Source organism: Amphibalanus amphitrite, unplaced genomic scaffold (assembly GCF_019059575.1).
Source record: "Amphibalanus amphitrite isolate SeventyFive unplaced genomic scaffold, NRLGWU_Aamphi_draft 000384F_arrow, whole genome shotgun sequence".
In the NCBI taxonomy this organism is placed as follows: domain Eukaryota; kingdom Metazoa; phylum Arthropoda; class Thecostraca; order Balanomorpha; family Balanidae; genus Amphibalanus; species Amphibalanus amphitrite.
In genome coordinates, this window is record NW_024881878.1 from 433,288 (window position 1) to 449,702 (window position 16,415).

The 16,415-nt window shown below is 56.7% G+C and overlaps 2 protein-coding genes across 3 annotated transcripts in view; one reads left to right on the top strand and one right to left on the bottom strand.

Moving 5' to 3' along the window:
* The window catches only part of LOC122390149 (T-complex protein 1 subunit alpha-like), a 40,081-nt gene that overhangs the window by 12,518 nt on the left and 11,148 nt on the right, over positions 1 to 16,415 (top strand). The gene's annotated exons all lie outside the window — the stretch shown is intronic.
* LOC122390150 lies at positions 23 to 16,010 on the bottom strand. Its single transcript, XM_043382832.1, has 7 exons — positions 15,548 to 16,010; positions 10,538 to 11,438; positions 6,279 to 6,433; positions 5,740 to 5,833; positions 4,478 to 5,499; positions 4,063 to 4,135; positions 23 to 576 (listed from the first exon to the last, which is right to left on the bottom strand). The coding sequence occupies exons 2-5, from the start codon at positions 11,139 to 11,141 to the stop codon at positions 5,198 to 5,200; spliced, it is 1,155 nt and encodes a 384-aa protein (XP_043238767.1). The 5' UTR covers positions 11,142 to 11,438; positions 15,548 to 16,010; the 3' UTR covers positions 23 to 576; positions 4,063 to 4,135; positions 4,478 to 5,197.

Below are 16,415 nucleotides of genomic sequence, written 5' to 3' on the forward strand. Positions count from 1 at the left end.
TGTTTTCACGGTCCCCGCCGGCTGACTGGCGCTTATATTGACCACTCTGACTGACACTCGGGCGCGGGTAGACCGCGGCCGGTTGTCAGATACTCAATAACACACAAATACAAACACAGGCGGACGTGGGCTCGCCCGCAGATGCTGGCAGGGATACACTGCGCCCGCCGGACCCGGACGCTGTCACTCACACTTCACACTCGCGCGGCGGCCGGGCGCGGACGAGGTACGCTCGGGCACGCCGCCCTCTCGGCCTGTCTGTCTGTCTGTCTGCGCGACACCTCATTACGAGTCCGTCTCGGAGGCCGCTGTGACAATACCCTGCTCGGTTGGCCCTGCACACGGTGGCCGCTACCGCCACCGGCCACTCGCCAGTGTTTGTGCGCACCGCTCGGTTCGCCACTCGCCATTGCACGATTGTATCTCCCGCGCAGCGTTTGACTGGCTGGCTGTGGTGGCTGGCTGATTGCGGTGGCGGTGGTGGTGTCGATCGTCGGCGTCGGCGGCGACGGCGGCTCACTTGCCAAGCCCGCCGACCGTCTGTCGACACCGTCCCAGCGCGTCCAGCCGCTGTCCCTATAGAAAGTAGGGGAGGGGCGTCAGTTAAGACTGGTCCGTCTAGTCCTGGGAATGATAGGATGGAAGAGTGTGAGAATCACCAAAGAAGACAATGGGTCTGTTCCAGTCGCACTTCCTAACACCTCTTAAGTCCTCCAAGATTGCTTCCCTGTTCCAGTGGCAGTTCTAGCCCCTACAAAGCCAATGAGGGCCCTGCTCCAACCTCCTCTATCTTGCTCTTTGAGGAGTTTAGAAGTGTTAGGAATTGCGACTGGAACAGACCCAATCTGTCCCGGTAGCTAGCTGACCCATTTGCTGCTCGGCGACCGTCACACTTGACGTGTCCGCCTGCTATCGTCGGCTACCTGGTTTAAACCCGGGACCAGTGCAAACATAGCGCAGAATGACGCGATTCCCCTTCACTTTCGCACACGGTTCGGAACCGTGGGAGCCTTGGATGCGCATCGCTGCGGGTGAAAAACGACCACAGAATACAGGTCTACACTTTGGTCATCTGCTATCGATTTGAGTTGGGGTCTTAGAGTGGGTGCTTAAGCCCCGGTCCCACTAGGCGATGCGACCACTTACGACCGCCCACGATCGGTGATCGGCAAAAGGTTGTCGCAATTCTTCAAGAGCTCGTACGATTGGATGTTGATATGAACGACTTGTCTTCAGACGTCGCGAGGTCATTTTGGTCGCCAAGAGGTTTTTGATGATGCACTAAAAACCTCCTGGCGACCGATTTGGTCGCAAAGAGTTCGCGAGAAACCGCAACAAGTATTTCATTGTTCGCTAGTAGGAGGGCGAGTATCGCACGACAGGTTTCGGTGGTCGCGTGCAGTCGGGAGCGGTCGGCGGTCGTATGCAAGTCACCGATAATCGCACGACGTTCTTCCCAACATCAGCAACCAGTCGCGAGACCACCAAGGTTCGATCGCCGAGCAATCACACGATGGTGGCCGATTGCACGGCACTAGTCGGTAATCAGTCGACGACAGCGGTACGGACATCTCAGATCTCATACCGACCCTTATCACACGGCTGCGAACATAGTGCTCTCACTTTGAGATCAGCCGTAGACGATGAAGGAGATACGTAAAAAATCGTCCATTTCCAGTAGATTTTCAAATAAAAACAGCGCAAGAAGAAATAAGAAATGATGCACCGACTACTATATAGTGCCTCTCACGAGTCGGAGGTGGGATCCGACCCAAAAATACCGACCATTCCAGGCGGCCCAGCTCCAGAACATGAGGGACACGACACGGAATGTGACCAAGAAAACGAAAATTGCTGAACAGTTGACTCTGGAAAAGAACGAGATCTTAACCATCGCCGGACACATCTTCTACGCGCCGGCCGAGAGGGGGGGGGGGGCGGGTACGACCCCCTCCCCGTTTCGCCTCTGATGGAGCTAGCGCGTCTCAGGAAAAACAAGCGTGTGCGCCGTTACGAGACACAGTTATTGACACCCGATTTTAAGGTCTTAGGTCAACCGGTGACCTCTTACGTCAGGTCAAGTGCCATAAGTTATGGGTTCAGTTTTTGATGAATAGCTTGGCTAAAAGAGGCCGCAAAGCCGCGATTTTGACATCATCGTGTTCGCCTTGTTGAGACTTGTCGAATCGAATGATATACTTTTTGTTGGGGTTGAACTCAGGTCACGGTCAGGCCAGGGCTTACAGGTCACGAAGTTTGTCGAATGAGATCATGTCGCATATCTTTTAATTTGGCAGGTCTTCTTAAGTCTAATGGTGGCTCTCCCGAGTCCCGACTCGCTAGTTCAATTGGATCGGGAGTTATTGACGAAAAACTGATATGACCCTAGTGACGTCATTAATGACGCCATGCAAGGTCAACAATGCAAAAGTGACGCATTAAACTTGCAAAGAGTGCATGAAATCACGATTCGATATGCTTGGGGTTGGGATAGCTTAAGATCTTTCCCGGCGTCAAAATAGCAGTTATTATTTTCCCCCATTGACTTGAAATGGTGAAGTCACGTAACCGACCTTTCGTCATGTGACCTTTGGGAAAAATCTGAGATATACAAGTTGTGAGACCTCTACTACGTCCTGTAAGTTTAATCTCCTTGTGAAAGCTCCTCTGGCACTGAGAGCGTTGCGAAGTTGCGATTTCTGTAGATCGTGCAGAGGTTCACTTCTGACGCCATAGGTCTGACCTGACCTGACCCGAAAATGTGGCTGGTGTCAAAATATAACCAACCGATTTCCAAAATTCGAATGGCATTCGATTCCCTCAACGTGATCTACATTTTGAAGAGAGAAAGTCCCAAAAACGCAAATAGGGGGCGGTAGGGAGGGGATAGAAACTACACATTTCAGATGCTTTTTCAACTCCTCACCACGGCCATGTTTTTCAACCAATTTTGACGCAACTACTGCCGATCGATGCAGGATGAATAATAATTTGACATGTATTACAAAAATAAGCATTTCGAAAATTCATAGCCGGATTCCTTCAGGTTATGAAATTTGGAGGCACATGAAATACATTATCAGTCGGATGTTTTGTTGGTGCTGTCACCAAAACGGACTGGCAAATTAATAATCTCATTATGATACAAAAACGTATGATCAAATGACTAAAATTAGATTGAATATTCATAGGCGGCATCAGGGCACCGAAGGTGGAAGGTGACATTGACCTTCTCTCCTTTTTCCTGGAACCGCCTACGATCCGTTTCTAGTTCACTTCTAAAGCTGTTATACCTACAAATAATGTTGATATACCTACATAATGAATAATTACAGTTATAATGCATCAGCATTGTGATCTTTAACTAAATGACTCGCTTCACGAATAGGACCTCCCGATTCCCCATGCCCTGGAACCGCCCCTGATAAAGATATCAACTTAAAATTTCCAGGAAAAGTGCCCAGCTTAGTTTTAAGAAAAGTCAGAAAATTTCGGCATCCTAGCTCCAGCCGTTTCGAAGATATTTTCGAAAAGCCTCAGGGATGGATGTAAACAACCCCCCCTTGCCACTAATATGGTTAGCGGAACATCCGCTCTTTACCAATCGTGCGGCAATCGGCGATAGGTCTTGAACAGATCTTCAATCGTCGGCGGCCAGTCGTTACCTATTGCATGACGTACTCACGGCTGTCACCGAGTTTCGCCCGTCATTCGTACGACTCATGCCCCAATTTTTTCTTGGTTCGGCAAACTTCGTACGATGGTCTGCCACCGCTTGTGCGATTAGTCGTACGATGATTGCCGACCCTTTATATATGTGACCGTAATTACGATGGATCTGCAGCATTCGGTGATGGTCGGCGGTGGTCGGCAATGATTTGGGTCGTAGGCGGTCGTAAGTGGTCGCAACGCCTAGTGGGACCGGGGCTTACTTAACTTCTTTATTGAGTGAAAACTAGCGGTTTCTGTCCACTTCCCGTGCACAGTAAAGATGTCAGACGCCGGATAGGTCAGCGTTGGATCGAGGACCGTTCATGGCTGGCGCTCGAGGCGGACACTTACCGCTGGACATTTGGGCGCGTTCGCTGGCGGTACGGGACTGCGGGCCGACCGTGAGCCGGAGCCGGGCAGTGCTCTGAAACAGACGCAATAACAAAGCCCGGTCAGTTGTGCAGGTGTGCGCCAGAACGCCTGTCTCAACACCAGTCACCGCTCGTCGCCGCGTCCCTGACACGAAACCGCCTGTGAAACGCTCCCGTGTGAACAGCCTGCAGGTGAAAAACGGAAAGTGCGCGCGGCGCTCGGCTCCGGTGACGTGGCCGACCGGAGGCGACCGCTAATGACGCGGTTGTCCGCGACATGTGGCGACCGGCCGCCGGCTGACTAAAGAGCGCTACGGTGACAGCAGCGCGTGCGTGACGGGCCTGGGGAGAAGATGCGTGTGATTGATGTGTGGGATCGCCGACACGGTACTCACTTGTCGCGACATTTGAAGTTGGGCCCGCTGCGCGCGCCCGGTTTACACGTGTTGAGCAGCGGCACCTCGGCGAAGATCTGTCTCCGGAAGCGCCGTCGCCGCCGGCCCGCCTGGCCGGAGCGCTCGAACTTGGCCAGCTGCTCGGCGCTGACGCGCTCACTGTCGACAAACGTCACCTGGTCGACGTCTAGCCGCGACCACGGAGCGAACTGCTGCGGCGGCGGCCGGCGCCGGCGCAGGCCCGGCCGCTGCTGGCGGCGCCGGCGCTGCCACAGCCAGCGGCCGCGCGCCGCTCCCGTGCGGCGCGCGTACTGCACGCGGCCCTGGCCCGGCGGCGGCAGGTATGTGTCCTGCAGAGCGGGCACGGTGGGTGCCGGAGCCGTGGTGGTGGGGGTGTGCGCGCTGTGCCGGCCGCCAATATCCAGCTCCTCGGACGGGTAACACTTGGCCTCGAGCCGCGTGGTGTCGAAACCCAGCACAAACCGGTAGTCGGTGCCGCAGGACTGAAACCGGGGAGCGGCGGGTCGTCAGAGGAGGGCTGCTGCCGCTCCCGTACACGGCGAGTGACACTGCAAAACGATGATGAGCTCTATCGGAATTAAGCGCTTCAAGGACTACGGAAGCGCTGTTTGGTCATGTTTGGTCATATCTGCGAATGCCTGCTTAGTCCCTGTTCAGTTAGCTCCCCAAAACCAGTCTAACTAGTCTGCTCTGTCCCGTCTAGTCGGTATAGCGGTTAAAGGACGGTCTCGGTGCACGTTCAAGAGCGCCCTTCCCCACCCCGATCATACTCACATCTCCGAAGTTCTTACACCAGCCCTGGAAGGGCACTGGCCTCTCTTTAGGGCAAACGGCCGGCTGGCACTCGAGTTTGAAGGCGGCGTTGAAGCGTAGCTGCTGTCGGTACGGACAGCCGACGGTGCTGTAGAGCGGCCGACACTCGCCGGCCGTGTCCACGTACTCGCCGTCGGCACAGCCGCAGCGTGGCTCACCGAACGCCGTGACGTACACGCGACGGTTGTCTGTCGGCACCGGCAGGCGGCGGTCACACAAGACACAGTAGCTGATTTTAGTCAGACAGTTCTTTGGAATCTGTGACATCGGGCAGTCATCGGTATTCTCCACAGTGAGCAACTCATTTGCGCCAGTGTGACATGTGGCGAACTGGCGACGGAACTGTTTTTGAGCATGGAAGTGTGTGTGGTTGCTATTGCTCTGTCGCTGGTAGCAGCATGTGACACAGACGTTGGGCAGCGACGTACCTGGACAGAGTCCCTCCTCCTGTAGATCGTGGCACAGGCCGTCCCGCTCGACGAAGGCGAAGCCGGACGGACAGAGTCTGGGCGCGCACTCTCCCTGAGGAAAGAGCGGCGTCGAAACGGTCAGAGCCCAGAGGAACGAAGTAACGTCGAGACGATAGGTAGAGGGGCGGAGGGCGGACGCCAGTGTCAGAGGTCGACTCATACTGACAGAGGCGAACGTGACCAAAGTTCAACTTGTGTGATTGGTCGGTCATTAGCTGTCATCATTAGTGGTGTAAATTACTGTGCCACTCAAATTAACACGTATTTCAACTGGAGGTATATGCTCGCCTAGTTGACGCTAATTCGCTTTTAAGATTTAAATTATGACAAGGAAGGGCGAAGGCAGTCAAAGGGACCGACAGCATTACTGTCACCTAGTGATGCCACATTTCCTTCACCACTCCTGATCTCTCCGCAGTGTGTACTACACCTGGCACCCGTACACCCATAAGCTATCACACGTCCCATGCCTCACCACCGCGCGTCGAACCACTCACCATGCGTGTGTACTTGTTGACGACCACCCACTGGCCTTCCGGACAACAGCCCTGCTGTAGTATCGGCTGACATGGCTCGGACGCGATGTACCAACGGTTCGTCGACCGTAGGCGGACCTCGTCTCGCGCACACCCGTCGTCGGGCAGGTCGTCCCCTGTGGCAGACCGGTCAGGTCAGATCAGGGGCTATCAGGTCAGAGGTCAAGAGGCGTTATGTGACGTCACCTGCGAGTGAAGTGTGTGAGTAGCACTGGTCCTCTCAAACGAGCTTTCAACACCGACAGCCATCTGCGGAAGTTTGCCGATGATTTACGCGGCAATTAAGCTCCTCAGTAGTACTGTCGATACCGCAGGATTTGAGGATAATCCTCTTAACGCGTGTCTAAATCAGTATCTGTGGAACGCACGCTCAATCTAATCATCTCTGCCGTACGTGGCGTGTCAATAGACTCCACATCGCCTATCATTATGCAACTCGTCGTCTGGGCGACGGTACAAATTGGCTCAATGGACGCTAAGCCGCCGCCGGTCGGTCGGCTGCAGGACTGACACGGTGGCGTAACTGACCGGGCGTGTGGCTCGCGCTGGGGGCGACACGCTCGATCGGACTGTGGCGGAAACTTTCACCGGAATCTGCTGCAGTGCATCGCTCCTCGGCGGGGGTGCCGCGGCGTCACCGAGCGTTAGAGATGAGCTGCGTGGTCGCGCAAGGAATGATGCATGGAGACGGGGCGATTGGGATTGGTGACCGCGCAGGGGTAGGGGTTGGGTTGAGATGGGATGAGAGCGGGAACGAGTCAAAGCCCCGGGGAGAGGTCGATGCCCCATTTAATGCCTCAATGTCGATGCCGGTGATTCTACGCATGACCTTGGCGGGACCAGCTGTGAACTCGCTGTGCAGCGGCGTCGATGGGTGCCATGCCTGCTCTCCTCTCCCTGTCACATCTACAACCGGCGTCTTCCCAATACCGAGCTACCCCAATCAGCACCATTCACCTACCGGGAACCGGGAACCGGACGCCGGACCCGGGTCCGGACGGCGGCGCCGCCCCGACCGGACCGGGCCCGCTCATCAGAAGAAACCTCGTCAGAATTCACGTGCCATCGCGTCCGGGCGCCGGCGAGATGGAAAGCAACAGTTAGTGTGCGGCTAATGAGAGGTATCGGGCCGGCGGCGCGGCGGCGCGCGGCCTATCGACAGCGGCGGGTGCGGCCTGTCGTCACCCGTGTCAGCGGGAACCGGTGTGGAATCACCATACGGGCAGGGAGAGTGAGGGGAAGTAGAGAGAGAAGTAGGGAGCCGGCAACGTCGACTGTCGCGCCGGGATGGAAACCAGTATAACGCCTTTTGGGGCGACTAACGGAGCGAGCGAGAGGGTGGGCCTTGCACGTGCGAAATTGCGAGGGGGTACCTCCAACTGACTTGTGCACGGCACCCTACTAACTGGTCTCTAGCGATGTGCCAAATTTGGGCACAATCGGTCCAGCCGTTCTCGAGATCTGGAAGCGGCACCCTGCACGTGCGCACGTGCAAAATGGGTCCCAACTGACTTGTGCACGGCACCCTACTAACCGGTCCCTAACTGTGTACCAAATTTGAGCGCAATCGGTCGAGCCGTTCTCGAGATCTGGAAACGACCCCTGCACGTGCGCACGTGCAGCAGCGCCCCAACTCTGGCACATGTATATGCAGTGCCTAGTGGGTGCCTACCTACATGCCAACTTTCAGCGCAATCGGCCAAGTAGTTACCGAGATATTGCAACAATTACAAAAGTGACACCTCTTCGTTTTGCACGTGGCACGTGCATAAGGGGTCACCCACATGCATCGGGAATAGTCCAATACTTGGTAGAAGGAATGAAGCTACCCTACAAAAATTACCGCGTGTAAATCGGTCAAGTGGTTGCTGAGATATAAGCCTCGCAAAAGCGTGACCACGGCCGGCCGGCCGGCCGGCCGGCCGCTCATACTCAGAAATTTCCGTTAATCTAAGGAAAGACTACGCTCGCTTCGCTCGCTCCGTAATTAAAAAGGCTTGGAGGCGGAGGCGAAGTTGTGTGTCGGTGGAGTTCTGCAGTGAGCGCGGCGGTAGTAACCCTGGATGACCTCAGTGACCCGGCACTGACCCTTGGTGGCCGACACTGACCTCGGTGGTAGTTATCGCATGGCGCGTGCTGCGGGGTTCATCGGGTCACTATCAGCAGCAGGTTGCGGACTGGTGCGATGGGCGCGCTTTTATCACCCAGCGCAGATCTATGAATAGCTACAGGTGCGAGCGGGATATGACGTAGGCATCACCGACGGTGCGGCTGGCCAATACACATCTCAGACGCCTTTTTTATACGAGGAGTCAGGGCTTCTTCTCGGGTCGACGGACTACCGCCGTCCGAGTTACTATGATTCACGGCCGACGCTCGTCGTCGGTGGCAGCCCACCTCGTCTACCCTCGGGCACGGCCGAGGCCACTGACGGCTTCTGGTCGAGCTCTTGGACCGACCGGCCGGTGTCCACATGCCCTGAGACTGTGGCGACGGACGGCGAAAGTGACGGCCGCCGGCGGGGACACAGCGCGCCGCACGCGACGACCGTGGGCGCGGTCGTCGGCAGCGTCACCGGTCCGACGCCGCCGGCGCGGGGATGCTCGCCTGACGAACGTCGCGGCCGATTACAGGTCATTTGGACGGTGAAACCGACCGGGCGCTGTGTGTTGTTTGTGTGCTCTGGCGTAATTTTTGGACGCCGCGCTGGTACACACGTAGCTGCCCCGATTCACGCTATCGTGACAGCACGCTGAATTGCGGACTCACCATATCCGCCAAACAGACCACTCGGTCACCGCCGGAGAGCGCGGTGATTAAGGCCTCACAGGGGTATGAATGGGTCAACCGTGGTAAGGATGCAATGCCACGCTTTTCGACTTCTAAACATTTCTTTTCCATCCATCCTTGCCAACCATTCCGGAGCGTCCGGGCGGTCAGGCCGCCACACCTGACACCACTGACAACTTTCGGGTGTGGTTTAGGGATTGGGCGATCTCGGTCCTTCGACCGGTGGCGCAGGGTCGAGATCAGTGTCGAAAGGAGTCGTTGGTCTCGTTTTGGTCATAAAATGATTCGCTGAAAGACTTCCCTTTTTGGCAAATTTAATGGTGTTCTGAGACGCGGAGATATTCTATTTCGATACGCGTATTTGGACATAACTGGACACTTTCGGATCAATCTCTGCGAGTGGTTTGTGGTTTGGGTCTCCTTTGATGGTCACTGCTGCATTCGCCAGTTGGTGAGGTCTTTCACTTCAGTGTGTTCTGGCAGCCAGTAATCTCTGATTGACCCGGAACCCGTAAAATTTCCCCCGAGCTATGCGTTACGTAAAAAGTAGTCGTTCTAAGCCGGCGCTGATGCGCACAAATCCACAGATGGACGTTCCGTTCACTGATATTACTGCACGTAACCGGCCAGAGATCCTAAGATGGTTCTTCCTTAGGTTGTGCAATGACTTTCGTCAACCCGTTATCGGTATGTTTGTAGCACCACTGCTGAGTAGGCTATTCGAGGAAACTATTTCGTTTATAGTATCAGCTTCCGTATTTGCAACTCGGTCCCCAGAAAAGGTCAGTGAATATTAATGTTGGCCGAATTCATTTATAGGAGCATGCCTCCATATTTATCCGATTCCCTGAAAGGTCAATAGAATGTTGATAAAGAGAAATCACACGAGGCCTCACGTATCCCGACAGTTCCGCGGTGAACCGTCTGTTTGTAACTATGTTGACCGGTGTCCCCACCGGTGTATGTGGAAAGCGATCTGCAGGGGCGGCTGTGCTCGGGCCGGGGCCGTTGCCGAGGGTGCGGCTCTCCCCGTCTGTGGCACGTGCGCCCCCCCCCCCCCCCGCCGCGTCACTGGCGGGGACTCGGACCACGCCCGGCGCCGCACTGCCGTCTGTTCCGGGTCTTGGGTGTGCGGTCAGGGTCTGTCGTGGGCCCCTCCCTGCAGGGACATCTAAAGTCGATCGGGGGCACCCGGCGCCACGCCGAGCCCCAATGTCTTGGTCTGAGGTGTGGCTCCCCCCCCCCCACACACCTGTACGGCGCCCTGTGCGGGTGAGGTTTCTGAAAGTGTCTGCATACCAGCCGGCCAAACATTGCACATTCGACCCGCACTGGTCAGCGCAAGGGCCCCGGATGGGAAAGGCGAGAATAAACTCAGGGGCGAGTACCCTTGCGAAGGCGGCAGAGATAAACACTCTGATGTTACTCACCGAGCACTGGGATGTCGTCTGGAATCAACGGCAGGCTCCGGTTGGCCGGCGTCCTGCCCATCGACCAGTTGATGGAGGTTCCTGAGCTGGAGCTCAGCTGCGCCTCCAGGAAGCCGGTGACGGGCACGCCATAGTCGAGCTGTAGTTTGGGTACCTCGCCACTGTCGCCTCCTTTGCTGCCGCTGCTGTCGCCGCTGCCGACTTCTTTGGCGTACGAGTAGCCGTTGCCGCCGGGCAGCACGTAGGCGCTGTACGAGTCGTTGGTGCTGGGTGGCGGTAGCGGCGCGTCGGTCGGTGCCTTGGCGGCCGAGTGCGGCGCCGAGTGGCCGGTAGACTGGAGCGGCCGCGGCGGCGCGCCGTGCACCACCGTCGAGTGATGGTGGACCTGGTGGCGCACCTGGGTGGGCGCACTCCATCCGAACGGCCCCACCACGGCCAGGTAGCCGTGTGGCGCCGGCCCGAGCGCCGGCGGTGGCGCGCCGTACCGGGTCGGCACGTAGACGGCCTGGTGCGCCACGTAGGCCGCTGCCGCGCCGCACACCAGCTGCGCGGCCAGCAGTAGCTGCGGCAGCGGGCTGGCCGCCGCTCTCCGCGCTGCGCTCATAGCTGGCCGCCGGTCTGAGGTGAGGCCATGCCTCGCGGCCGACCGCCGCTGCCGAGCCGTCACAGTCGCCAGCACGATGGTGCCTCTCCGGGCAGCCTCTTTACCGCCGTCGGCTCCGCGTCTGCGCGCCCCGGCCGCCCGCGGTGGGCCCGCTGGTGACGCCGTCGCTGCTGGTGCTGCTGGTGCCGATCTAGCGGTGATTGTGCGGGTGATGGAGTCCCTGGCGCTGGTGATGTCTGGTGACCGCAGTGGTTGCGCTGCCGATGGCCTCACACGCACGCTCCGCAGTCGTTTGATCTGCCGGAAAGAATGGAAGATCAGAATGGCATTGTGGAGCTGACCACGTCTGACCAGTCAGCGCACGGCTCAGCCGTTCTATGGGGATTATCCGGGCTATACCACAGGCACCGGTTTGCCGCGGTGGCTGCCGGTGGTCGGCTCTGTGTCATCGCTGGAGATACCGTCAGTCAGTAGACCGCGGCGGGACAGGTCGACTATATTCCCCCCGCGGGAAAGTCCCCTGACTGGAATTCAGCCTTGAATAATGAGCAGGTCATGGAATGGGCTGAAGGCCGTGCTGCGCTTTTGATATTCTGCTTCTCTTAGATGACACGACGGCCCGGAGCGGCCTCTGAGATTGAAATGTTACTATGGAAGGGGGCTGATCGCTGTCGAACGATCGAGGTTGCGGGGCTGCGCGGGACAGATACAGTGGAGGGGAGGGGGGAGGGCGCCCCTCCCGGACGCCGAGCCAGCCAGGGGCGGAGGCCTGCTGTGTCACGGTCGTGGACAAGGAAGTGTGCAGGGGAGGGGTCAGCCGCGCCCTGGCCTCGGGCTATCGTCCCCCGGCCACCGCCAGACCAAGGGCGAGACTGGTCACGGTGCCGGCCTTGGTGGCGGCCGCATTGTCGCGGGGTGCCGGCGGGCCGGCGACGGGGGCGCTGATTGTCCTCGGTATCGCCGTCGCGGCCACTCCTGCCCTCCTCACTGCACATTTTCCGAGCCTGAACGGCTACCGCCGCTGCTCCGAATCCGGCCCTCCCCACTACACGTTTTCCAAGACTGGACTCTGCTACCACCGCTGCCAGCGCCGGCAGTTCCGTTGCGTGCGCCGGATTCTGGCCGGACTGCTCTCCTGGCTCTCCGGGAGGCTGCCCGACTATCGCCATCTCAGCGACTGGGCAGTCGGGACCGCCCCATGGCGGCCGCACGCCACGCGGGCATGCAACGCGCCGCGCGGGCAGTGGACCGGGAGGGCAGGACGCAACAGAGACCGCTCTGTTGCGCTTCGCGCGGTGAGTCGGCAGAAAAGGAACTTCGGTCACACGAGACGGCGGTGGCAAGAGGTATGGCTGGCACGACGGTCTCCCATCGAAGAGACAAACCTGAGGGCCGTAAAGTTTCATGACAGGATGAGTGACGCACTTCAAAAAGAAACTAGGGGCGTTCCAGAAATACTTGTGAAATGTGAAGGACAACCCGCCGGTCGGCTGTACTATCTGCCTGGGATAGTTTTGGAGTGGACCGAGTCATTTAGCGTTTGTCAGCAACGCATAAGAGAAAAAAGAAGAACAGAGTTATAAGAGATGCGTAAGAGCAGTTCTGATTAACAGTGAAATGAAATCCCAACGTTCACTGGAAAAGGGTATCCTCAATCCTCATCCTAACATGGAACAGCAAGCATCCCTTTCGATGCATCCTCTTGGCGTTACTTTTTGTGGTTTCTGTCATGCAATGTTCATGCTGAAATAAACGTCTTACGCTCTCTATTTATTCAGCCATAAGCTGGTGTTAGCCGCGCCTTGTATTCGATTTATCTCGTGAGGGAGCTCTATCAGAGTTCTTTCGTATGCTATCCACGAAATGACGAAGCCAAAGTGTACCGTGCCTTGCCGTACCGTGCCATACCGTGCCTTGATCTTCACGGGTGCACGGGTCTTGGACTGTCATTATGGCTCAATCTGCCACCATCGGAGCTCCGAGTACAATGGGAGAAGCGCTACGTTCCGGATGATCTTGTGCGGATGGTTGCGATACCGGGTAGTGCGTGTCGAATGAATGACTCTGCTGGTTAGTGGTGCATCGATAGCATCACTGTATTCTGTGACTGGTGCAATCCGGTGTTCAAACTGCTGGCTCATGACTACTGAACTGACAGATGGCATATGTTCAATGTTGGTGCATGTCTAGCTACGTCAGTGATGATCTGGGGGAGATGTGGACACTTCTGCATTCTAAATAGACATGTTGCCATTTGAAAGGCGATGAGATGACAGGTTACGTCTTACTGCCGAACGGCTTTAGTGACTTGAACGTCAGGAGCAGAGCCTACAGCTGTAGGAAACTGTTTGAAAAGGAGCGTGTCCGCGCTCTGGGGCTGCGTTTCCACATGGGGAAAGCCGGGGCGGCGCGTGCTGGCCGGCCGCGTACTGGCGGCCCCACCGGACACGGCCGTATGGACGGGACGGGTCAATTTGCATGCTGGCGCGCTGAGAGAAACCGGTCAACAGCGCGGCCGCTGGGCGGATGCCGCTCAGTTGCGCCACCCATTGACGGCTCGGTCGGCCGGTGTCGCCTGGGGTGGGTGCTCGCACTACGGCCGGGCACGGCCCGCGGCGGTCCCCGGGGCAGGCAGACGCGGCAGTGCACCGGTGGCGTTTACCGATCGCGACCTGAGAGGCGTGGGGTCGGCGCCGTCGCTGCCGGTCTGGTGCCGCATCCCGCCGGACTGCCGCCGTGTCCGCGCTCCGCCTGCTGACGCCCGATCGAGCCGTTTTTCTGGGTCAGCTGGGACCGTTTTCCGGAATGTGGCAGTGAGACGCTCCGCTGCGCTTCACTCTCACTGCTGCCGCCACTGAGAAGCGACTGGTCTCTCCCATGTCCCGCGCCCCTGTCCGATGTCCTGTTGCGACTCTCTTTGTCTCGCTTCCTCGTCTTACCCCTGTCTCTCGCCCTGCCCTCTTTTCCTGTCCGTCACCCCTGCACCGTACTATCTCGCCGTTTCGTCCGCCCAGCACCCCTCCAGTTTCGACAGCAATAGTGTACCTACGTGGCGACATCCGTCCGCAGGAACACGTCTGTGTCGTGTTTGTAGACTCTGCTCGGCAGCTGGTCAATGTTGGGGCGCATGGACGGCGTGGTTTCTCCCTACACAAGTGCGAAGTATATTGCAAGTGCATTATTCATGGATATGTCCTTTGATTATGGGAATGAATAATTAAGCTGTATCGCTTTCGCTAGATGTGGTGTCAGTTTACATTTTAATGATCGGTTTGTTGCCACAACCGCACAAAACTCAGTTGGACCTTTTCGCTTTAGCCATTGTCTCAGAAGTTGCTGTTTGTTTTCATTGTTAGTACGTGTTCAACGAATACGTTTGTTCGTTGAACTCCAAATCCAAGAAGAAAACTATAACTCAATTTAATGCTGATCTTTTATATGAGACTGCGGTGCCTATTATGCTCGACTAGTGCACGCATTCAATATGATTTTCCTGGTGTTTCATTATTTGTGCTGTCTTTTCGGTCGCAGTATTTTGATAAAGCAATCGTGTACTTCACAGGAGCTTCAGAGCTTTCCTTACAAAGCCTATTCCTTACTAGCCTATTACTAAACATAGGTATATGTTTCTCATGTTCCTCATTTTACCAGTGTTTGTTGACAAAATAAGTTTTTTAACAACAATTGTTTGTATGCATAGCTTCTGTTTCATTGCATGTCCAATGTCCATTTTAGTTGCAACGCTGACATTTGTTATGTGCGTAGCCGAAGTCGTCGAAGCCGAAGTCGTGCAACGAAAAACACACTAAGCCCAGATCCCTATTTTTACTTTTTTCGATTTTTTTTTTGGTTATTTTAGACAATATTTTGCTTTATTGTATTATTTAATCATTTCCCATACCTGCTACATTGCATGATTAAATCGAGACATCCAGGCATTTTAATGGCACGTGCACTGTACCACACTTTTCAAAGTTTAATGCAGTGCTTTAATATTGCCAGCCGTGTGGTTCAAGGGGTGTGGTTCAACGCGTTGAACCACACGGCTGCTGACGTCACTATCAATTATAGTTGTGAGCTTTTTGGCAGGTATGGGAAACACCTTCCAGCCCTAAGGCCGGGAATTCATTAAATGTCACCTCGCTTTTTTAGCGAAAAGCACCTCTTGCCTAACGGCCCTCGGAGTTTTCGCTAAAAAACCTCGGTGACATTTATTGAATCATCCCGGCCCCGGGCAGGAATATATTTACCTAAAGTAAGCACGTTTTGTTCCTGCCTCAAACCCTTCAATGATCTCCATCGGCCTCCGTCATCCTAACTGACGTCTCGTGTCTGCTGTCCTACGTGTCCTTTGTCCGCTGTGGACGTTTGACGGCTCTGCCCGGCCGCCGTGCCGTCTGCCTCACCTGTGGCCGTGTGCTGAGGCTGCAGCGAGAGCTGGCTGCGTGCTGAGCTGAGCTGAGCTGGGTGCTGATCTGGGAGCTGAGCTGAGCTGAGCCGCGGCCTGGTACGCTCGCTCGGCGCGGCGGTCCACTGCCGACTGAAGAGCGCCGGTCGGTCGGCCGCCCTGCCGACGGCCGCCGCGCTGACGTCACGCGCAGTACGAGTGTCGGGTGCGCTGTTGCTGGTCTCCGGGGTGGGTCTGCCGGCTTCCGGCCACCCCCGTCCGGCTTCCGCGTGTCCGTGTCACCGGCCGTACCGCTGTCCGTCGTGAGGAGACGCCAGCGGCAGCTCACGGCGGACTCGCTCCGCTGCCGAGCTCCGGCGGGGGTCGGTGTCACGAGCGGGCCGGGCCGTGGTCGCCTCGTTTGTTGAACTGTCCGAGGCTGCCCCGTCCCGGCGGGTCCGTGGTGCGCCGTGTCCGCTCCCGACGGAGCCGCTCTGTCGTCCGGCCGTCGTCGCTCATGTCTGGCGGCCACGGACAGCTCTGTTGATGAAGTCTCGGCGCTGTTTATGTGGTGCAGCTCCGCTCAGCCGCCTGATGGCGTGTTTACGTACTGTTGGTATCGTGCACCCGACCGGAACGCCATGAGAGCACTCGCAACAGGCAACGGCGCCGCCCGTCCCTGGAAACGCCCGTAGCACCGGGAGGCTCCAGCTGAGATTATGCAGATGATAGTCTCGAAATTACCCACAACAGAGTGAGAAATGATGAGGCTGTCGGTAATTGTTTCACTTCAGTTATTTTAGGTTGATTGAATCTGCGTTATCCGTGGTATTCCTGTTGAAGGTTTTACTGCCAACCTAATACATTGTGCTTGACCACGCTACTGA